The 24,575-nt window shown below is 37.8% G+C and overlaps 1 protein-coding gene across 1 annotated transcript in view; it reads left to right on the top strand.

Moving 5' to 3' along the window:
* The window catches only part of Nemp (Nuclear envelope integral membrane protein), a 163,404-nt gene that overhangs the window by 36,681 nt on the left and 102,148 nt on the right, over positions 1-24,575 (top strand). Inside the window, exon 5 of the mRNA XM_067158098.2 lies at positions 13,511-13,726. Coding sequence (XP_067014199.1) covers positions 13,511-13,726 — 216 coding nt within the window. The remainder of the gene's footprint in view (positions 1-13,510; positions 13,727-24,575) is intronic.

Genomic DNA, 24,575 nt, shown 5'->3' with positions numbered 1-24,575 from the left:
ACTTGCTTCTTATCCATTCTCTTCAGTGTTTCATTGACCCCTTGATCCATTAGTTCAGTAAGAGCAGTTATGTTTGGAGGAAAGTATATCACTGTCAATAGCATTCAGAACTTCAACTGACAGATGGCAAGGTGCGTTGTTGAGAAGTAAGAGAATTTTACCGCTTTTACCTTGCCATTCATGGTACCTTTTCAGACAGTGTACAAAATCTTCTGCATACCATTCAGAAAAAAGCTGTGAATTCATTCATGCATATTTTTGTTTGCCGGACTGAGTGGCTCAGACAGTTAGGCGTTGGCCTTCTGTCCATAACTTGGCAGGTTCAATCCTGGCTCAGTTCAGTGGTATTTGAAGGCGCTCAAATACATCAGCCTTGGGTCTGTAGATTTATTGGCACATAAAAGAAGTCTGTGAGACTAAATTCTGGCACTTCAGCATGTCCAAAAATGATAAAAGTAGTTAGTGGGACGTAAAGCAAATAATATTAATTATTAATATTTTCGCCCTTTGTCCACATAGGAATGCAATCAACATTTCTAAAGCATCGAGGCTTTGGGATTTTCCAATAACCAGCAATGGTACCTGTGAGCCTCACTAGCATTCTCACAGACCATGACCGTAATTCTGTCTTTACTAACTTCAAATCCTGGAGCTGCAGATTCCCTTCATGAAGTAAGTGAATTCTGCAGTAGTGATTTCCAATTCAGTCCTGTATCATCTGCATTATAAACATCATCTCTTGAAAATCCTTCATTTTTCCACAATGTCGAGGAATTTTTGATTCAGTTTACTTGCAGCTGTATCATCACTAAACAAGGGTTCTCTCTCAATCAATAGTTCCCTTATACTATGCCATGATTTGAATTGTAATGGCTTTGAAATCTGAAGATTGTCACGTACTCACACTGCTACATTGTCAGTCTACTCACCCGGCCGGCTCTTCGTTTACTGGGCATGGTTTTGCCCCTCCTCCCTCCGCTCACGTCACGTATTACGTCTGCCTTCTCGCATGTTCTGTGCTCGCTACTCTCTGCCTATATAGGCCTAAGCTGATGTTGATCTTCTTTGTGGCGAGTTGGGATATGAGGTGATTCTAGTGTGGAGGGCTTCATTTGTCCTCGTACAGCTGGTCTGTACTTCTGCTGTTCTACGAACTGGCTTTTCTACGACGAGGTGGGTGAGCAAAGGGCATGCACACAAACTTTTAAATATTTCAAAATTATATGTCCGTAGCTGAAGATATTTCCGCAACACTTTGGAAATTTTATAGAACTTTCAGGACTTGAAATAAATCGAAAATAGTAAGCCCATGTTTCAAAGAATATTGACTAAAAATGGAGTTTGGTATGCCAAGCCGGAATCATTGGAATATTGTGTCTATTTTGTGGGAACTGTCTAGGACTTTGAGTGCACGGACTTTGTCTTCCTTTCTCCTTCACTTCCACTCTGTTTTTCCTTTTTTTTGGATCCTTAAAGAAAGAATTGAAGGACCAAAAGTTAGAAATTGATAATGTTTGTTACTGATCTGTCATTAATTAGGTTTTTCTTACACCGATTTTGTACGATTGAGTAGATTCTAATTGAGATTGTGTTATGGGATTCATAAAAAGAAATTGTGGCTCACAAATCCCCAATTCCTTTTTACTTCTGTCGTTTTACCATTCTTCGTCAACATTGGTGCTGATCTAGTCATTGTTTAAAGACGCCTCTCTGCAAGATCATGATGGATCTTTTACCTTCTAAAGCATCCATCCGGATTACCTCTGGAGGTGGGAGTATATGTCACGTACTCTCACTGCTACATTGTGGGACTTGAGACTCTACTTTTCTTCGCCTACCTTACTTGTTTTGTCATCCTGTGCTCCTGCATTCTGCGAGCCACCTGCTGCTATGTGTCGCTTCTTATCAGCTGTCCGTCTACTCGCCTGGCCGGCTTTGTATGTTGCAGTATTCTTTTGAAACTGTAGCTACTTAATAAGACATAATAAGAATAATCAGTGTTACACACCTTCTGCTCCTCGTATATTGCAATCAAGAAATTACCCATCAGTCTATTACAAGATGAATATTAGGCTGTATATTCATTTGTGTTACAATTTCAATATACAATAGTATATTTCTTTTCTTTACAGCATCCTGCCATATATGGTATTCTGATTGGTGGTTGGACTATTGGTGTCTACTTCGTTCAACTCTTGTGGGAAAATTTTCGTACTGTCATGCAGCTATACTACTTGCATGACGCTATCATACCTGCCAAGTATTCCGGTTTTTCCATAAAATGTACGGATTTTGAGTATGTTTTACGATTGTAAGGATGAGCAAAGTTATTGTATGGATTTTGAATATCCGCGCTTGGTTTCGCTTCTGCGGTCAAATCGGATTTGTTTGACTTTTGATAGTAGCTGGGATCAAGAAAGTATAAATAACCACCTAATCGATACTTTATTATTGCCTCAGGCAAAATTGAATATAAATTAGCACTTACAGGACATGTTTCGACCATTTAGTGGTCCTCTTCAGCTGTATAAAGAAAGAATTGAAAAGAAAAACATTAGGACAATAAGCACAAATAATAAAAGAACTTCCATTGAAACATGTCCTGTAAGTGCTAATTTATATTCAATTTTGCCTGAGGCAATAATAAAGTATTGATTAGGTGGTTATTTATACTAACTTCTTGATTATACTCATCGATACGGTCATGAAATGGACAACTTGTAATAGTAGCTGGGATTACGAGATGCAGTGTTTGAAATTCGACCAGTAAATGTATCAATAATCACATTGTCGATTATCAACGTCCTTTTGTCACTTGTTCGACTTCAACTGCTACTTCATTCAATCAGATGTTCCCAAACAAGTAGCAGGCTGCGATTTTGAAGAAAAGAAATCCGTGAAAAGTAGCAGCTGTGAATTTATATAAAACTGCGTCGTGCTTTGTAGCAGCTGAAAGGCTTTGTATGTGTGCGTGTGTAACATTGGCGGTAGTTCTGAAACTCGTGGAATTGTGTGACAAATTTCTAAGTGATTTCGTAATGTACGTAAACTAAGAAACGATATTATCAGTCTTTAAGTGAGGCATATACTGCTTAACTTCCTTGTTTTATACGATCTCAGAAAGTGTTCCAAGTGTAAAGTGAAAACAGATGAGCACTCATCAAGATACAACTTCGTGTATTATTTTCAGGGTTGATCATAACATATACAGTAAAACCTCGATGCATCGTTTTTCAGCGGGTAGGGGGAAATGACGACGGATGTGGGGAAAACTATAAATGCGGGCAACATAAAAATAGGGGGGAAGCAAAATAATAAATTACAGGTACTGTATTGGGACATTTTTCGTTATGTAAATATATTATTATTGTTATTATTATTATTATTATTATTATTATTATTATAAGAACAACAATAATGGTGTGTGGCCTCCGGAGCCGGGTGCAGGTCTTTCGAGTTGTCGCGTGATAGGCGATCTGCGCGCATATTAAAATGCGGCCCTACCTAAGATGAATTCTAATGTTTAATTGGGCAAACAGACAGCCCCGGACCGTTGGAATTAACCAAGGAAAGTTAAAATTATCGACCCAATAGAGACCCCTTGAACCTAAGGCCAATACATGCTAACCATTTAGCTCATACCAAATACAGTAGAGACAATACGCGACACCTACGGATTTAGCCTTGTTAAAATGGGAGACAATTCGACAGTGGCGCTCCTAGTGACTTGACCTGAAAAGTCGCACTAAATTCAAATACCGGTATCAATGGAAATGTATATACGAAAATGGAGAAATAAATTACGTCCAGAAAGAAAGTGTTATTGTGATATTAACTTCGAAGTTGCTAAAGCAATTCTGGATAAATGAATGAAGAATTATTTAAAAGGTTATTATTTAAAGACTGAAATTAGACATATAAACAAGATGTGAAATGGACTGCTGTGAAATGGGTTGATCTTTCATTTATGCATTACTTTTTTGCTTTAGCATTCCTGCCTGAACTTTTACGGTTAGATTTGTCTTTTTTCTCATTTAAAAAACATTGTATCATCACATTAAGACACTTGTCAATAAATTAATTGGTACATTCCATCCACACATGATGCATTTAAAAGCTGGACAATTTTCATCTTAACATGAAGATTACTAACAGAAACAAAATCTATAAAATCCCGGCAAGTCGCTGGCCTGGAAATGATCTGAATAGATCTTATAATTATTACATAAGCGTAACGTCCCTTCTTTCTTGTATACCTTACCCAAATCACTTCTGTGACTATTCAATATCCACAGATCACACCTACAACAACACATCGGTATTGAAGGTTAACTGCTGCACTATACAATAAAATATGCGTATGATATTTTAACCCATATATGCCCACTGTTGACATTTGTCGACGTTAATATCTGAATATTGTCGATCTTATATCGGTAAACCTGAATAATACTTTTGAGGTGCATTGTTTACAGTTCATAGTTTGATACGTACTGCACAGCACGAAAACAAGAATCACTCGTTTTCGTGCCTTATATCGTGGCTGCATATGAAATATCATTCCGCATACACTCGAGGATGACGCTTCCGTCGCGGTGAGTAATATTTTCTTATAATATTGTTACAGTTGAAAGTAAGATCGGACTGTTGTGTTAAACGTAATAACGAAACATGCCTTTAACAGATTTTGAATTCATTTATGGCTGATTTATAGTTGCTTCTGTCTAGCAGAACAAAAAATTTCCACGTCGACATATGTCGACAGTGGGCGCGAATGGGACTGCCTCAGTACTGATATACAATTTGCATTTATTCTTCTTGGAGTGACCGTCGAGGAGATCGTAATCATCCTAGAAGAATCACAAAACATCCTAGATGCTAATATATACATAAAACAACCTGAAAATGCTTTCCATAGTGACGGGGATAGCGATGATTATTAGTCTTGTGGAGATATAAACAGACTCTCTGGTAATCAACTCCGCGCTGACGCTGAACTAGTGTGTACAAAAATAAGTGAAAATGGTACAATGGTAATGCTGAAATTAAATACATAATTGTAATTCAGCCAGCATGTATAATTCTGCATAATATGCACATGGGGAGCGTCGATCGATTGGATCAAAATGTAGGCTATCTTGTTACCGCATCAGTATCAAAAACAAGAAATGGTACTGGCCTCTAATTGTGTTCCTTCTGAACGTCTCCATGGACAATGCATGGCAACTTTACTGTTTGACCCCAAAGGGCATAGAGGAAAATTTAGACCTTCTCGGCTTTACACGGTACATCGTTAGGACATATATCCTATCTCGTGCCGCTACGCGTCCTAACGCATGAAGACCGAGTATGAAAGTATCTTCACGCGTGTTGCCAGAAGTGCGTTCCGATGGGGTATCCGACTACCTCGAAACAAGAAGGAAGCAAGTGCGGTGCGCTCACTGTGGTAAAGCTGCCAGGAAACAGTGCCGTAACGTTGGCCGCCACGTTCTTTGCTTCGAGTCATTTCACTCTCACTAAACCAGACTGGATGAAGAGAAGCAGAGTGTAACCTCAAAACGCAGACTAAACTGTAGTGAAATTCTACTCGTAGTTTTCCTTTTTTGCTAATTTCAGAGTGATTATACTTGTTCAAAATTTGGTATTGTGTGTATAACAAGTACTATAAACATACGAATATTGTCCTTTTGTTTTTAAACAGTATGCATTCTAAATTGAGATGAAACTGTTCCTCATTCATGTTTCGAATCATGTTTTTAAAATATTTTCTGCTTATTCAACACTTATGTGACTAATATTCACTAACTGATTAATCATTACATTCATATAAGCTTAAAATGCGAAGAAAAGTTCCTTTTTTGAGCATGTCTCTTACCCTACCCGTTCAGGCTCACTGTCGACATATGTTGACACGGTAAATCTCCGCGAAAATATGTTAATGAAACCTAAAATCATCATAAGCCTTTCATTTAGGTTACAAACAACTGTACTTATGAAATATCTCGCAATATTCCACAGAAAAATAATTTGGGCAGATATGGGTTAAGCCAGTTAAAATATGGGTCGAGCAGGTCAGAAGATTATGAAGTACTATAAAAATCTCTTTGTCACTGGAAGAATATATATGCAAACACAATATTACTTACATTTCCTTGTCACGAGGGTAGCGAAGGAAAGACCGCGCATTCTTCTCTACTTCATAGTCACTGCAACCAAACACAGCACATACCTTTCCCCTCATGTTGAGAGGAGATATCAAGGAATGACACATGCTACTATTTAATTATGTTACCTCACTGAAAATGCATAAATAACACCAAAAACTTCACACACAAATACACGTGCTCTTATGACAGAATCAGTAGTTCTCAGGTCTACCCGCTAGAGAGAGCTCTAATGGCTGTCCCTCGATATTTCGCTGAGTATAGCATATTGTCTCTACTGTATTTGCTCATACTATACATAACAGTATCAAAATATTGCAACCATGATTTAGGCCTATGAGGTGAAAATAAAAAGCGTGACTTTTACACCGTTTCGTTTCAGTTTTCTTTACACATTTTGTAATAATTGAAAACCTTCAAGTTCAGTTCTCTTATTGAAAATTAAATATATACATGGATATTACGGCGATAACCTGTATTTAGGGAAACATTCCGTAGACCCTTTGTGAACGATAGGTTAGATACCCAACACGGCGCGGTTCCTGCAGCACAGCTTAGACGATGTCACAGAGGTTAGAAATTCAATGCAGCACGTCTCGAATGATGTCACAGCGGCTTGAGCGAAGTTGCTGACTTGGAGGAACTAGTTACAAGACTAGGCTATGAGAAAAGATTATTGGTCTGGCTTGGTTTGGTCCGGCTTGTAACAAGATTATTGGGCAGAGGGCAACAAAACGGTCAACAGGTCTCTAGCATCCCACACACTCCACAAGGTGATGGGATTAATCACCCTGTGACTAATTAAAATGAATCTGGCGCACTGCAGGATTTTCTCTTTTTTTCAATGAAGTTGGCAGCCCTAGCCAGCCTATAACAACACAAAATGGTGGCAAATTTGAGTTTTATGCTGTGTACGTTTTAATTCTTGTAAATAAGAATATTTCTAGGGGCCGGTTAGTGGGTCGAGGAGAAGCGTTGGCACAACGAGGCTCGTTGTGAGGTTGTGCGTGAATAACCTGCGCACAGCACTCCAGCCTACAAGATCCTTGTTCAAGACTAGCAACTCCGAATCACTTGTTCATTCTCGCAACAGGTTACCGCTAACATACGCTAAGAGTATTGAGCAGTCCCTCTAAATTCAAAGAAATGTTGCGTATATTTTTCTTACGTACAGTCGAACAATGCGGGAAAATTGTGACTGAGGACAAATAATTTTTCGATGATCAATGCGGTAAAACGATAGTTCGAGAAACGATGGATGCAGGGAAATTTAATTTTGGTTTATATGGAACTATTTTGGACTGAATAAATTCAACAATGAATACGGGAAAACTACAGTTCCGGGAACGATGAATCGAGGTTCTACTGTATTTGACTTGTATTAGCATTGTTTATAATCCCCTCCCCCCCCTTGCCGTCGTTTTTCATTATGTCTCATGACTGTTACGCATGCGCGTGTTGTTAAAAAATTTCCGCGTAAGGATCTTCCGCATTTCTCTTTTAGAAAGCTGGCAGGTATGTGCTATTGTCGTTCACTGCTGCTGCTGCTGCAAAATTAAGGATCATTGACCTGGAGTTGTATGATTTTATACTTGGCTCGAAAAATAAGGCGCCAAGGAAAGAATTTTAGCCGTCATGGCGACCTAGCGCCTGGGATTTGTTGTGCCCTGTTGTATACTGTTGCTAGAAAATTTCTAATTTTGTTTTGATTGTCACTCATTACGATTTTGTTTAATGGAAGATGACGTCTAATTCACTATTGCTGTACTGTACACAAACAACAAACAGAGATCACAAGTTTATAAAACACAGAACACAACACAACTCTTCAACCACCTGTCGTAAACTGAAACATTTGTAAGAATTTATTGAAATCAAGTGATCAATATAAGGTGTAAGACTGTACGTAACCTGTACCTGTTCTAAAAGGCTTAGATAGGAACTTGGACTTTTCGCAAACTGTAGATAATGGTGGGGAAATGTTAAGCTGTTCTTGCAAAATTTTCTTGACTGAGATGAAAGCTAATTAGCGTCAGTTGATTGACAGATTGGGATCCAAGGGTCTGGTGTAATCCCATAACTGTAATATTTTAGTGACGGAGAGAATATTATTGTAACGTGCTTTTAACAATAATGAAGGAAAAATTGGGAAGATTTGAGGTTGGATAATAAACGTCCTACTGTAATTGAGAGTCGGCTGTATATACTTTTATATTCTTATTCTTATTCTTCTCAGCTCACTCAAGGGTAGATGACAAGATGCTTACCTCACAGGTGTCTAGATTGCTGATGGGTTGTTGATATATTCTTCTGTCTTTGTTGGCATAATTTTATTATAGGAAGGATAATATATACCAGGGGTTTCCCATTTGTAAGGGCTCGAGTGCCTTATTTTAAACCTTTGTCATGTCCGCAGGCCGCACGTCAATAATAAGCCAATTTTCGTAACATTTTGCGTATAGTAGACCTACCGAAGTCCCATTACGAAATAATATGCACAATTCAATTGAAATAAAGATTTGATAATTTTAATTATTTAGGTAAAACATTATTTTACAGTAGCATAAAAGAGTGAAATTTGGAGCCGGGCTGAGTGGCTCAGATGGTTGAGGCGCTGGCCTTCTGAAGCCAGCTTGGCAGGTTCGATGTTAGATCTTCCGAAGGTGCTCAGATATGTCGGCCTTGTGTCGGTAGATTTACTGGCACGTAAAAGAACTCCTGCGCGACAAAATTCTGGCATCTTAGTGTCTCCGAAAACCATCAAAAGTACTTATTGGGACTTAAAAAATAATCATTATTTGAAATTTGGATTTTAAATTTGTATAAATAAAAAATAATCTATTAGTGAATATTTAAAAACGACGAAAACAATTAAATTGGTTCAGAATGGGTTCTCTACCGGGTATAAAAGCTAATACATTTTTGAACGACCAGCAACATATTCTTTTTTAACTATTCTTCACATTATTCATTAAAATGCTCTCGAGGGCCGTATTATATGGCTTTGCGGGCCGCCATTTGGAAACCCCTGATATATACCAAAGCAACAGCGTGATTCTTTGTATTGAATGTAAGGATTGATTGCCCAATTAACAGTAGATAATTATGGACATAATAACCTTCATTAACAATAATGAGTAGCCTAATAATAATACAGATGAGACAAATTCCACAACCAAGATTCTATTTACCAACATAATACCTAAATTTAAAATATTAACTTGGCAACATACTAAATTATAAATGATGATACAAGCTGTATAATTTTGAATGATCAATGTGATTTAGGTCGTTTGGAAATTGATGAATAGATGATGATGTATTTGTGGTCTTGACAGAAGGTCCTGAGAAACTTCATTTATTTTTAAACCACCTGAATCAGCAACATCCTTCAGTAAAATTCACTATGGAGATGGAGTCGTAGGGATGCCTTCTTTTCTTGGATGTTCTAGTAAGAAAGAAACTGGACGGCTCCTTAGGACATACCATCTATCGTAAGCCTACCCACACAAATCGCTATCTTCATGCAGATTCTCACCACCATCCAGCACAAAAACAAGGCATTCTCACAACACTCGCCAAGAGGGCGAGACGAATTTGTGAGCCATCGCGTGCGTATCCAGGTGGAGATGGACACGCTCAAAGTCGCGTTCAGTGGTAACGGTTACAGTGATTTGCAGATTCATAGAGCCCTGCATCCCAGAGAAACGACCAAGCAAAGCTCACTGAAGGAAGAAGTGAAGGGAACTGCCTACTTGCCTTACTTTCACAACACCACAGATCGAATTGCCAAGGTCCTCCGCAAACACAATAGAAAAACCTTGTTTTGCACTGCCACTAAAATTGCTCACATCTGAGTAAAACCAAGGACAAATTGTCCCCACTTTTACATTCTGGGGTATACAAAATTCCTTGTATTTGCGGTAAGGTATACATCACCCAAACATATGCTGGTCCATTGGTACTTGTATCAAAGAACACAAACATAATATTCGTCTCAACCAACCAGACAAATCGGCAATAGCTGAGCACGGTCTATCGTCGGGTCATAATGTCATGTTCCAAGATGCTCGAGCTCTTACTCACACTAGACACTACAGATCCAGGATTATACGGGATGCTGTGGAAATACGTAGAAATCCTAACAATTTCAACAGGGACACTGGCTATCTATTAAGTGTAATACCTGCTTGTCAGCCATTAAGAATTTACATAGGTAGTTCCCTTCCCTGTCCTTTCACTATTGTTAATTCGTCTCAGTGTTTTCCAAATTCGTACGTTCCTCAGCGTCAGATGTTTCATTCCAGGTTTGTGTCTATATCATACACCTGTCAAGTTCATATGTTACGTACACACGTTATGTGAACCGCTTAGTCTGATGGTTCGGTCAGCTTCCGCTTCGAACGCTAGCATTGTGCCGCGTCCTGGGAGCCATCTGTTGACGAATGAACATACCATTTCCAGTTCTATTATAATGTCTAAATTTTAAAGAGTAATTGTTTAGGAAGCCTTTCCCGTGGACAGTCGAGATTTCTTCTGACGTAAAGAATTTCACCTTATTTTCTTGACATGGCATAAGCCCAAAAGCCTATACAGCATCATGTATTGTTATGATTTCTTGTTTTTAATTATTTGTACATCCTTATATACACACACTCTTATAATGCCTAAATCTAACTGTGTTGCCATCATATACTTTCCCAATAAATATTTCATGATATACAAGTATTATTTCTTTCTGCATGTTTCACTAATGATGTGCACAATTAGATTCCAGGAAATTCTGTAACAATGGCGGTGCCACAACATTTTTTTTTTTTTTTGCTTGTGGTTTAACATCACATTGGCACATCAAAGGCTTTTGGCGGCACAAGTATGGGAAAGGGCTAGAGTAAATAAGATTCTCTTCAAGATGTTGCAGTCTCACGAACTGTAGAAACAAGACATTGATACATCAAGTGTGGTTAAGACAAAGAAGAACAAATGACAGACAGAAAGATGCTGGGATCCAGTCCTTATGAGCTCCTGGTACTTTAAAAGCAATGTACATCTTCACATGGCCGTATACATGTGTTGCAGATGATCAGATCTTGAGTGCTCTTTCTCCACATTTTTCTTGTATTTTAACGCTTGCTTCCATTGGGAATGGTTTTTAATAAATTTCAGATTTTTAATTTGGTGTGTCAAACATTACTTTCGCTTTTCCTTCCAGCCATGAGCCATACAATTCATGCATTCAAATATGTGGTATGTCGTTAATTTAAATAAATATCTTGTCAAAGTTCTATAAAATTAGACCAGCACTTGGATTAATGGATTCGCAAGCTGTGAGCCATGGCCATGATATGACTATTGCTTTCATGTACTTGCTTCTTTCCTCTTTGCTTTACCTTAACTAGACAAACTACATTCGCCATGTTTGGTCCCATATCTTTAAAGGCCGCAGTATATATGTGACAGGCCAGTTGAATGTAGTTGCTTTAGCTTTGTTTGCCAGGCCCTTTCTGTGATATTTTCTATTCAACCTATTTTAGTTATCTCCTGTTCTTTTCTGACATCAACAGCATTGAGTTAAGGAGACCTACGAAGTTGTTGAATGTACGTGCATTTCATATAATATCCTCTCTCATTTTTTGTTTTCTTTGATTGATGTAAGGAGGACTGATAATCTTCTTCTTCTGCATTTTTTTATGGTCTCTTACCACTATTATTTCCTATATTGAGATAATACCGAGCAAATAAGGGATATTTAGGCACCACTTGTCCTTATATTGTAATGATGACATTCTGACTTAATGGTAATTATTTACTACAGTATCCAACTTTTTTTTATATGGACCATCTTGTATTCGCTAGCAAGTAACTGCACAGTTTGAGTCGCACAGCTATCAGCTTGAATTCGGGAGATAGTGGGTTTGAACCCCACTGTTGGCAGCCCTGAAGATAGTTTTCAGTGGTTTCCCATTTTCACAGCAGGTATATGCTGGGGCTATATATTAAGGCCACGGTCGCTTCCTTCCCACTCCTAGCCCCTTCTTATCCCATCTGTACAACATAAAGTAATTTTTCTTTTTTTAAATCACTAACAAGCTTGGAATTTTCTAAAAATAGTAATGGTTTGTGATAAAATATTGTAGGGCCACAACTAGTAATATCAATTGCCAAGACATCTTCTTCTTAATCTGTTTACCATCCAGGGTCAGCTTTTCTCTCGCACTCAGCGAGGGATCCCACTTCTACCACCTCAAGGGCTGTGTCCTGGAGCAGGAGACATTGGGTCAGGGGATAAAACTTGGGAGGAGGACCAGTACCTCTCCCAAGCGGCCTCACCTGCTATACTGAACAGGGGCCTTGTGGACGGATGGGATGATAGGGGCAGGCAAGGAAGAGGGAAGGAGGCGGCCGTGGCCTTAAGTTAGGTACCATCCCAGCATTTGCCTGGAGGAGAAGTGCGAAACCACAGAAAACCACTTCAGAGATAGCTGAGGTGGGAATCGAACCCACCTATACTCAGTTGACCTCTTGAGGCTGAGTGGTTCCCGTTCCAGCCCTCATACCACTTTTTCAAATTTTGTGGCAGAGCCGGCAATCAAACCCGGGCCTCCGGGGGTGGTAGCTAACCACGCTAACCACTATACCACAGAGGCGGACATCAATCGCCAAGACATAAATATAAAATATCACTTGAAAAATATTTGTATTAATACATCTCCAATACATCCCCGAACCAATGTAGTAACTAGAATCTATCACAAGACCTATAATGGTATATCATCTAAAAAATTTAATTCCTTTGCGCAGTAATAACCTCAGGTTGGTAGTTTCAGTTCTGCTATACTACTATGTTTTAAGGAATTCATCCATTTATCTGGAAGAAGGATTGGAACTACTTCAGGTCATAGTTTTTTCATTATTTTTAGGGGTATAATAACGTGGTTATTAGCCTCTTGCAAGCCGTTTCTAAATGAGGATGACTCAGAATTCCACCTTTAGATTTAGGGTATCAGGTTAAATAGGAAAACAACTTAGCAAACAAATTAAATCTAAATTTGATGGGGTGCTATCAATATTAATGGAGCTTATGGTGGTAGGTATGATTGTAGTTTTAAGGAAGTTCAAAGGACTTTATTATATTTCCAGAAGCTTTGTATGTTGTAGTATTCTTTTGAAACTGTAGCTACTTTACAAGACATAATAAGAATAATCAATTAGTGTCACACACCTTCCACTCCTGGTATATTGCAATCAAGAAATTACCCATCAGTCTATTACAAGATAAATATTAGGCTGTATATTCATTTGTGTTACAATTTCAATATACAGTACTATATTTCTTTTCTTTACAGCGTCCTGCCGTATATGGAATTCTGATTGGTGGTTGGACTGTTGGTGTCTACTTCATTCAACTCTTGTGGGAAAATTTTCGTACTGTCATGCAGCTATACTACTCGCATGTCCTAGCATACACAGCTTTTAGTGGTGTCTTAAGTTTCATCATTTGTTACCGATTTGGTCCTGTGACGGATCCTCGCACCAGAGATCTCATAAAATGGACTTTACAGGTATAACATTATCTTTACATATTCAAGTTGATGTTGAAGTACCAGAATTTTACTCATGTAACCCATTGAGTATTTTCTACAAAAATCTGATTGTAAAATTGAGGCGAGAGAATGAATGAGGGGCAGCCTAACTGTAAATGTGTGCTTGGTTGTCTTGGAAAGACAAGCCCAGTCCCTTGTTAGGAATTTGATCTACTCTATCCTCCTTTTTTAATAGAATTGACCATGATTTGATAGTCAAGGAGCAGAAATACTGTATATAAGACCCCATATTTTTGCAAAAATGTAAGGGATGTGCAGTATGCGAGAATTCCCCGTTTTGTATAGTGAACATGTCTTGTAGGCCTACAAACTGTATTTACTCACATAATGTATGCCACCGCATAATGGACAAAGCCCATCTTTTCCCCTTAACATTTTGGAATATCCTTGCTAGTAGACAGATTTCATTTTTAACAAAAACGGTCTTAGTAACTGTATTTAAAATCTTAAAACTAGGTGGTTGTTGTACGCAATAAAACTAGTAAATGAGGATCAACAACTACAAACTCAGTTTTGCTGAACGCAAAATACCATACACTTGGTGCAAAGCATAGCGATTATTCCATTAGTATATGTGTGTGTGTGCAATAGTTTTAGTGTGTGCAGTAATTATAGGCCATGCCGAGACATGAAAGATGGAGTAGTCATGTTCAAATTCCAGTCTTTAAAGTGCAAGAAAAACTCTAATCTCACGCGATTCATTTTAACGCACACAAAATAGCCCGGTATTATTAACCCTAGAACTGCGGACCGTCTCTCTGGAAGACAGTGCAATCTTTCGTCAAGTGTGATTGTCTTTCTGGCAGATGGTGTCCTTATTCCGCCGTAGATTTATAACAGGACACCAGATGACACTATTATATGCACCAGCTGAATACTGATACTTTTATCTTCACTTTCGAAAGTCTTTGAAAAACAAGCAACGTTCTGGAGAGGTTTATTAACTGTAGAAATGAAAGTACTTTGATATGTTCTTAGAATCAAGATGGCATCCCACTTTGTTGACGATTCTGAAATTCTATAAATCGAAAGAAACATAATCAGATACTCAAAATTTGGATTGAAGCCCCTTTTAACCATAACTTACATCAAAACAATCAACTTCCAACGGAGAGTCTGGTCGCTACAAACAAGAATTAAATATGGCAATACTTCCTCTGATCAAATAGCCAAACTGCAGCAGAAAGCCTCATCAAATCTAGAAACCATTTTCCAACGAACCCAAGACTTCAGTTCTAGATTGTCATCATGACTAATCACGCATAATGCAAAATTACAGTCTTTTTAAATAACATTATTTAACTAAAATTCTCAATACTGAAATGTTACTGTATTCTAGAAACCAACGCACTTCAGAAACTATGGCTCCTATATATTAACATCCAATATTTATATTTATGACTCAAATTTTAATGCCAAATTATAGTTGAATCAATTTTATTTTAACATTGCAAACAATTTTTAGCCAAATTTTCAAATTGTAAAAACTGTGTTTTGGACGTCAATGTGTTTTAGAATTAAGAGTTACTCCATTTTAACATTGCAAATCATATTGTCATAATTTTTAATGTGTATATTATTCTTGTGTTTTAAATATTGTTATCACTGAAATTAGATTTACATTCAATGTAATGAAATTTGTAACAACAATCTAAATATGACAAACCTTGAGGCAATTGTATAGGCTGATGATGCTTGTGAATAAAAGAGAAACATGTCCCGGTAAATTAGTGTTGTAACATTACAACTTAGCAACACAAACTGTAATTTGTATTGAAAAGGTGGACCAAAATAACCAACAAATTGTTAGTATATCATAGCATAGTTCAATACGGGTCTAATAATGAGATTAGTTACATGTAATAAGTGGTATGTTCCGAGCTGTCAGTGGGGAGATGGCGTGGGAGGACATCAGTAGACGAATAAGTTTGGATGGTGTCTTTAAAAGTAGGAAAGATCACAGTATGAAGATAAAGTTGGAATTCAAAAGGACATATGGCGGCAAATATTCGTTTATAGGGAGGGGAGTTAGGGACTGGAATAACTTACCAAGGGAGGTGTTCAATAAATATCCAATTTCTTTGCAATCATTTAAGAAAAGGCTAGGAAAGCAACAGATAGGGAATCTGCCACCTGGGCGACTGCCCTAAATGCAGATCAGTAGTGACTGATTGATTGACGAAAATAACTGCAGCAGTTCTAGGGTAAAATCTCCTTGAGTAGTTGGTTGTGTTGATAAAACATTATCTTTGCAATGGATAGGAATAAGTCAAGTAGGATAAATTACAATATGAAGATAAAATTGGAATTCAGAAGAACAAATTGGGGCAGATATTTGTTTATAAGAAGAGGAGTTAGGGACTGGAGCAATTTACCAATAAATATCTAAATTCTTTGCAGTTATTTAAGAAAAGACTAGGTAAACAACAGATAGGGAATCTGCCACCTGGGCAACTGATCTAAATGCAGATCAGTGGTGATTGGTTGGTTGGTTGGTTGGTTGGTTGGTTGGTTGGTTGGTTGGTTGGTTGGTTGGTTGGTTGGTTGGTTGGTTGGTTGGTTGGTTGGTTGGTTGGTTGGTTGGTTGGTTGGTTGGTTGGTTGGTTGGTTGGTTGGTTGGTTGGTTGGTTGGTTGGTTGGTTGGTTGGTTGGTTGGTTGGTTGGTTGGTTGGTTGGTTGGTTGGTTGGTTGGTTGGTTGGTTGGTTGGTTGGTTGGTTGGTCGGTCGGTCGGTCGGTCGGTCGGTCGGTCGGTCGGTCGGTCGGTCGGTCGGTCGGTCGGTCGGTCGGTCGGTCGGTCGGTCGGTCGGTCGGTCGGTCGGTCGGTCGGTCGGTCGGTCGGTCGGTCGGTCGGTCGGTCGGTCGGTCGGTCGGTCGGTCGGTCCTCAACTTGCACAGTGAGTTAGTAAATGTTTAGTTTTACCAATAATTACTGCTGTACTTTATTTCCAATTTTAATTTATGTTATGTCATATAACATTTCTGTTTCATTACTAAAGCTACCTAATTGTCAATCAATAGATAGATCACAGGCTGGTTAGTGACGAGACCCTCAACACATACGGTAGTCGCTATTGCTGCTGGTTTGTTATATCGCTATTCATGTTACAGGTATTTCAGATTTGAGATGTTGCTTACTTTAATACATCTAATTTTTCCGTTATGGTTTGTAGTATGGGTTACTGTAGTCACGTCCTTCTTTGTGAACCATGGTCAATGGCTGAGAGTCGGGATACCAGTTGCTATGGAATAGGAATGGGCATCTTGGACATATTCTGAGTCATGGCCCTCTTTGTGTTCAGGCACTGTACACTCCACCATTGATCCCTAACCCGTTACAAGAGAGATTCTTGCTGAAGTAGGGTAGCATCTTCCTTCACAGAATTTTTATCAAGCATGCTCAGAACATTTTAAGCAAGCCTTGATCCTATGGGAGTGATGGAGTCCCACATCCATTTGACAGGGGAGGGACTCCTTGGAAACAACTTGGCAAACTAAATTGAACTTGATTCTGAGCTATCAATATTAATGGGGCTTATGGAAGAATGAAAGTAGAACTGGCTAATTCAGTAAAGGGGATATGTCTGGACGTGTTAGAAGTTAGTGATATTTGGGTAAGGGGAGATAACGAGGAAGAGAGTGATTATAAAATGTTCATAAGAGATGTTAAAAGGGAAGGGCAGAGCATGGGGTAGGATTGTTGATGAGGAATACTATTACATGCAACATAGCTTCTGTTAAGCATGTAGATTAGCAAATGATGTGAGTATTTAGCAATTGGAGGAATTAGGACGAGAATTGTCTCTGTGTATTCACCATGTGAGCATGGAGATGAGGATGAAGTTGACAAGTTTTATGAAGCCCTCAGTGATATTGTAGTCAGGGTCAACAACAAGGATAGGATAATGGTCATTGATTTCAATGCGCGAGTTGGAACAAACACTAAAATCAAGGGGAAGGAAATCCCCTGGTGGAATGAAACTGTCCAGAAAGTAATAAAAGAATATGGCTAGGAAAGAAAGAGATAAGCAGAACCAGAAGGGTGTAAGAAGCAATGAAATCAGACTGCGAGAATTAGACCAGAAGAACAAAGAAGTGACATTTAAAGCTAAGAGATTAATATAATCAGAGAAAGAAAAGTGTTGGATGGCCTTCATTGCAAAACTTGAAAAAGACAGCAAAAACAACAAGAAGCTGTTTTATAGAATTGTGAATAATGGAAGAAACACTTACATCTCTGTGAAAGCCATAGAAACTGATGATGGAACTATTGTTTAGAAAGAGGAAGACATATATCATATTTATGAGAATAATACCCGCACATTTGTAAAAAAATTTTGAGGCACAAAATTGGGGTGCGGGTTTTATTTGCGTCAATGTTGGCTATTTTAGTTTTTCAAACTCAGCCTTCCTTAAGTCAGGGTGCGGGATTATTCGGCGGCAGGGATTATTCGCGTAAATACAGGTATTTACGCGAATAATACCCGCACATTTAAAAAAAAATCAAGGCACAAAATTGGGATGCGGGTTTTATTTACGTCAATGTTTGCATTTTTTTCAAAATCAGCCTTTCTAAAGTTAGGGTGCGGGGATTATTCGGTGGCGGGAGTTATTCGCGTAAATACGGTAATGAAAAAATGAAATGGCGATGGAAGAAGATGTTTCAGGAGTTGCGAGTGAGCCTCTTCTAACCTGGTTTGAAGTTGAAAATGCCTCGAAGATTATGCTTAATGGTAAGTCACCTGGTGTGGATGAAGTGAGTGTTGAAATGATAAAGGCTTCATGAATCCATGGACTTCATTGACACCACACTACTTGGCCATGCAGTTAGGGTCGTGCGGCTATGAACTTGCAATTGGGAGATAGTGGGTTCGAACCCCACTGTCGGCAGCCCTGAAGATAGTTTTCCATGGTTTCCTATTTTCACACCAGGCAAATGCTAGGGCTGTATCTTAATTAAGGCCACTGCCACTTCCTTCCCACTACTAGACCTTTTCTATACCATCGTCGCAAAAAAAAAAAAATTCCTTGGCTATTCAGAGTTATGAATATTATTTGGAAGGAAGGAAAAGTTCCAGAAGATTGGACAAAGAGCGTTATAGTTCCCCCACTTGAGAATGGGAAGCAGACATAAATGTGGCAACTACAGAGGAATCACATTCCTATCTCATGGATTAAAGCTGATGCAGAAAAATCTCATCAACAAACGGTTAAGAAGCATCATTGAACGTCAGCTAGAAGAACGTACAATATAACTATTTATAATAGTTTATTTAAATCCGCCTTGATCAATACACTCATTAAATGAAAGAAACATTATTTATTAAACCATACATGTTTCGGGAAATCTCAACCATTCCCTTCATCAGTGGTTAGATCAAAGAATAACATAATATGACACAATCTTTTGTTTTACAATTTGAAGGAGTATTGTGTCCCAATACATCATGTCAAAGAGTAAAGAGAACTTATGAAATATTATAAAAATGATCAATACATACAATTTTGGTTGAACTGAATGAGAAACACTATACAAATTTATGATCTTCAAGTTTTTCTTCTTTTCTTCTTCTTTTTGTTCCTTAAATGATTATATGCTAGCCTAAACAGTGGGTTATCTTCTGTACTTTTCTCATTTAAACTTGATTCAGAATTACATTTTTGTGTAAGGTAAATTTCTAAATTTTCCAAAACATTCATTAGTTTTCCCTTTTTGGTCGAATGTAATAATTTCATGTCATTGGAAATGTCTGTAAATTTATGATTCATTTCAACCATATGTTCTCCCATTGCCGAATATCTTTTATGTTTGACCGCATTAACGTGTTCTTTGTACCTTATAGCCAAACTTCTTCCGGACTGTCCTATGTATCGTTGTTTACATGTTTGGCATGTTAATTTGTAAATTCCTGATTTATTAAATATACATTTATTCTCTATTTTATCTGAATTGAAAATTATCTTATTAGTATTATTATCCGTTTTGTATGTGACATTGATGTTCTTTTTTCTGAAAATTTTAGCCAGTTGATAAGAGTGCTTATTTCGAAAAGTTAGAACTATGAATTTCTTTTTCTCTTTTCTCTCTTTAATTAAAGTTGTTTTAGGTTCATTTTTCACTTTATTTATCATTCTATTAATAAATCTGTTGGAATATCCGTTGCTACGAGCGATTTGATGGATTATATTTATCTCTCTATTATAATTCTTCTTAGACATAGGTATGTTCATAGCTCTATTAATTAAACTGTAAAATGTTGCCTTTTTATGTTGTCCTGGATGATTGGAGTCATTTCTGATAATAGTATCTGTTTGAGTAGCTTTTCTGAAAATTTGGAAATCAAAATGACCAGAATTTCTAGTAACTGTCAAATCTAAAAAATTTAAAGTCCTATCATTTTCAGATTCCATCGTAAAATGCACTTGTCTATTCAAAGTATTTAAATACTGTAATATACCATCAGGTTTAACCTTTCGTTCATCGATAATAACAAATATATCGTCGACGTATCTCAACCATGTAATCAATCCATCTATTTTATCCACTATTTTATTATATTCCATGTAATCCATGAATATGTTAGCTAAAATACCTGAAGCTGGCGAACCCATTGCTAGGCCTTTAGACTGTTTGTAAATTTTGTTGTCAAAAACAAAATAGTTATTTTCCAAAGTAAATTCTAGTAATGTTAAAAATTCTTCAATTTCCACCTTGCTTAATTTGCTGTGTTGCATTAAATTCTTTCTTACTATTTGTATAGTATCTACAATAGGAATGTTGGAGTACATATCTTTGATATCCAAACTATGTATCGTGTAGTAGTCTGTTAGCTCAATGTTTTTAATTCTGTTACAAAAGTCAATAGTATTAATTAGGTGTGTCTGGCTATAAAACTTATAGTGTTCTTTTAAAAATATTTGTATGAATTTGGCCGTCTTATATACTGGACTATTTCTGAAATTAACTATTGGTCTAATAGGAATTTCTTGTTTATGAATTTTCGGTAGTGCCTTTAAAGTAGGTATTTCTGGGTTCGTGTTAATTAAACAGTTAGTATCTTTGGAGTCTAATAAAAAAGTTATGTTATTGAGAATTTGTTTAAGTTTTTTCTGCATAGAAGACGTGGGATCTTTTTTTATCAATTCAAAATTATTGCTAGTTAGAAAATTCTTAGTCTTTTCAATATAATCCTGTCTTCCTATCAGTACAATGGTATTACCTTTATCAGCTTTTGTCACAACAATATTATTATTATCTATCTTATTCTTCAATAATTTGATATTCTTATTCAACTCCTCACAGAACCACCACAGACCTTATCATTGCTATTAGAATGATTATGAGGAAATACTGGGAGAAAGGAGGAGATATCATCTGTTTTCTTAGGTATAGAAAAGGCTTATGACAGCTAAGAAGACTGTATCAGGCCTACTTCATACCAATAACAATATACTGTATGGACTGGAAACTTGCACCATCAACAGAAGGGATATTAGGAGACTCCAGGCTGCAGGTATTAAATTACTGATGTGAGTGCTTCAGAAAATAAGATGTGATAAGATAGGAAATGAAATGATCCAAAACGACATCCAAATGTAGCAACATCAAAATTGAAATGGTTTGATGACTTGAAGAGAATGGATCTAAACGAGTAGCAAGGGAATGGTTTGGCAGGGACCTATTCTGCCATCATCGAGAGAACGGAAACTTATGTAAATAAAGAGCATAATGTGTCCATCCGTGGTCTTCTCGTTGATTGGGGAATGACCGGGTACTTCCGAGGACATGGCAACAGCCACGTGTGGTTGTCTAGGAACTGTCATAACCTCGCCTGATTACCGTGATTACATTAGACTTTTGCTGGATACCACTGATGTCAACATGCAGATGAAATGCAATGATATGGATTATAAAGCAAATTATATTTATTATCTGTGAGCAATAAACAATAAGCGAATTACTTATCACACTTGGATATTAATCATTTCAGAAAAGAAATAAATTATGGGAGGTTGATGAATTTGAGGTTATGCCCAAAATTTAAATACATAATAAATCATTCACAGCAGCGCATATAATACAAGAAGGAATTCACACTTTTAATATTTCAGTAAAATGTAAATTCTAGAAAGGATATATAGTTTTGAAAAAAGCAGTATTAAAGAAAATTGAAAAAAGTACTTTACTTACTGTATTTACTCATGTAATTTCCCCCCCCCCCCTTTTCTACTTTTTCGATTTCAAAACAGGGAGGGATAATTATGTGAATCTAAATTAAAAATGGAAATGAAAAAAATCGAACATAAAGAATCAAGTGGATAGAAAGTGCAAGGTAACGAAGGAAGAATGGCTGAAGGTGAAGTGCAAGGATGTCGAAGGTTGTATGGTCCTGGGAAAGGTAGTTGCTGCATACAGGAAAAAAAGGAAACCTTTGGAGAAAGGGAATCTAGGTGTATGAATATTAAGAGCTCAGATGGAAAGCCCCTTCTAGGGAAAGAAGAAAAAGCAGAAAGATGGCAAGAACATATCCAACAGTTGTATCAAGGTAAAGATGTAGATAATTTGGATCTGGAACAAGAAGAGGCTGTTGATGCTGATGAAATGGGAGACCCAATTTTGAGGTCAGAGTTTGACAGAGCTCTGAGAGACCTAAATAAGAACAGGGCACCTGGAATTGATGATATTCCCTCTGAATAACCGACTGCCTTAGGAGAAACCAGCATGGCAAGGTTATTTCATTTAGTGTGCAAGATGTATGAGTCAGGAGAAGTCCCATCCGATTTTCGGCAGAATGTTGTTATACCTATTCCCAAGAAAGCCGGTGCTGACAGGTGTGAAAACTACCGCACCATTAGTTTAGTATCTCATGCCTACAAAATTTTAACACGTATTATTTACAGAAGAATGGTAAAACAAGTTGAGGCTGAGTTGGGAGAAGATCAATTTGGCTTCAGAAGAAATGTAGGAACACGTGAAGCAACCCTGACTTTACGTCTGATCTTAGAGGATCGAATCAAGAAGGACAAGCCCACGTACATGGCATTCGTAGATCTAGAAAAAGCATTTGATAATGTTGATTGGACCAAGCTATTTATGATTCTGAAGATGATAGGGATCAGATACCGAGAACGAAGAATTATCTACAATCTGTATAAAAATCAGTCTGCAGTGATAAGAATCGAGGGTTTTGAAAAAGAAGCAGCAATCCAGAAAGGAGTGAGGCAAGGCTGCAGTTTGTCCCCTCTCCTTTTCAATGTTTACATAGAACAGGCAGTAAAGGAAATCAAAGAGAAATTTGGAAAGGGAATCACAGTCCAAAAAGAGGAAATCAAAACCTTGAGATTTGCCGATGATATTGTTATTTTATCTGAGACTGCAGAAGATCTCGAGAAGTTGCTGAATGGTATGGATGAAGTCTTGGGTAAGGAGTACAAGATGAAAATAAATAAGTCCAAAACAAAAGTAATGGAGTGCAGTCGAACGAAGGCAGGTGATGTAGGAAATATTAGATTAGGAAAGGAAGTCTTAAAGGAAGTAGATGAATGTTGTTACTTGGGTAGTAAAATAACTAACGATGGCAGAAGTAAGGAGGACATAAAATGCAGACTAGCACAAGCAAGGAAGAGCTTTCTTCAAACATTGATATAGGAATTAGAAAGATGTTTTTGAAGACTTTTGTGTGGAGCGTGGCATTGTATGGAAGTGAAACATGGACGATAACTAGCTCAGAAAGAAAGAGAATAGAAGCTTTTGAAATGTGGTGTTACAGAAGAATGCTGAACGTGATATGGATAGATCGAATCACAAATGAAGAGATACTGAATCGAATTGGTGAGAGGAGATCGATTTGGCTAAATTTGACGAGTAGAAGAGATAGAATGATAGGACACATCTTAAGACACCCAGAACTTGTGCAGTTGGTTTTTGAAGGAAGTGTAGGTGGTAAGAACGGTAGGGGTAGACCAAAGTATGAATATGACAAGCAGATTAGAGCAGATGTAGGATGCAGTAGTTACGTAGAAATGAAAAGTTTAGCACTGGATAGGATGGTATGGAGGGCTGCATCTAACCACTCTATGGACTGATGACTCAAAGAACAATTACCTTTCTTCCTAAAATAGTACACTCAAGTTCATAAAAACCAGAACACCTTGAAAGACTAGAAGTAGGAAGTACATATTCACAGAACATGTGCATTAGTATGTTCTGAAAAAATTATTAGCTTTGGAATCATGTCATCCCTCAGGCTCAAGGTCTACGTCAATATCTTGGCTCACCAGCACTGACTGGTAAAATGTGCCTGCGGCTCTCGTCGCTGTAAACCGAAGGTAATGGATCAGTGTGACTTGAGGAGACATGCAGGATGCCTCACAGACAAATGCAAGAATCATACCATCAAATGAGTGAGTTTGAAAGAGGGCACATTATTGGTCTGAGCAAACGTGATGCTTCCATCCGGAAAATTGCTGCTCCTGTGGGGCGAAGTGTGTCAGCGGTGCAGCGGGTGTGTACAGAATGGTTCACAGAAGGCCGTAGAACACGACGTGATGGGTCTGGTCGCACCACCCAGACCCTCCCCTCCGAGAAGTTTGACACCTCATCCGAATGGCATTACAGAACAGATCTTCTCTTCCTTCGCTCTAGCGGAACAGTGTAACGTATCGTACACTATCAGGAGTGACAGTCTGTCGCCGTTTATTACGGCCTGGGTTATGGGCGTGTCGTCCACTTCTCCGCCTGCCTTTGACTAATGTGCATAAACATGCTAGACTGCAGTGGTGTATGGAACGATGTCACTTGGGAAAGGA

The sequence above is a fragment of the Anabrus simplex genome, chromosome 1 (assembly GCF_040414725.1).
Source record: "Anabrus simplex isolate iqAnaSimp1 chromosome 1, ASM4041472v1, whole genome shotgun sequence".
Taxonomy (NCBI): Eukaryota; Metazoa; Arthropoda; class Insecta; order Orthoptera; family Tettigoniidae; genus Anabrus; species Anabrus simplex.
This window is presented reverse-complemented; position numbering and strand designations above follow the sequence as displayed.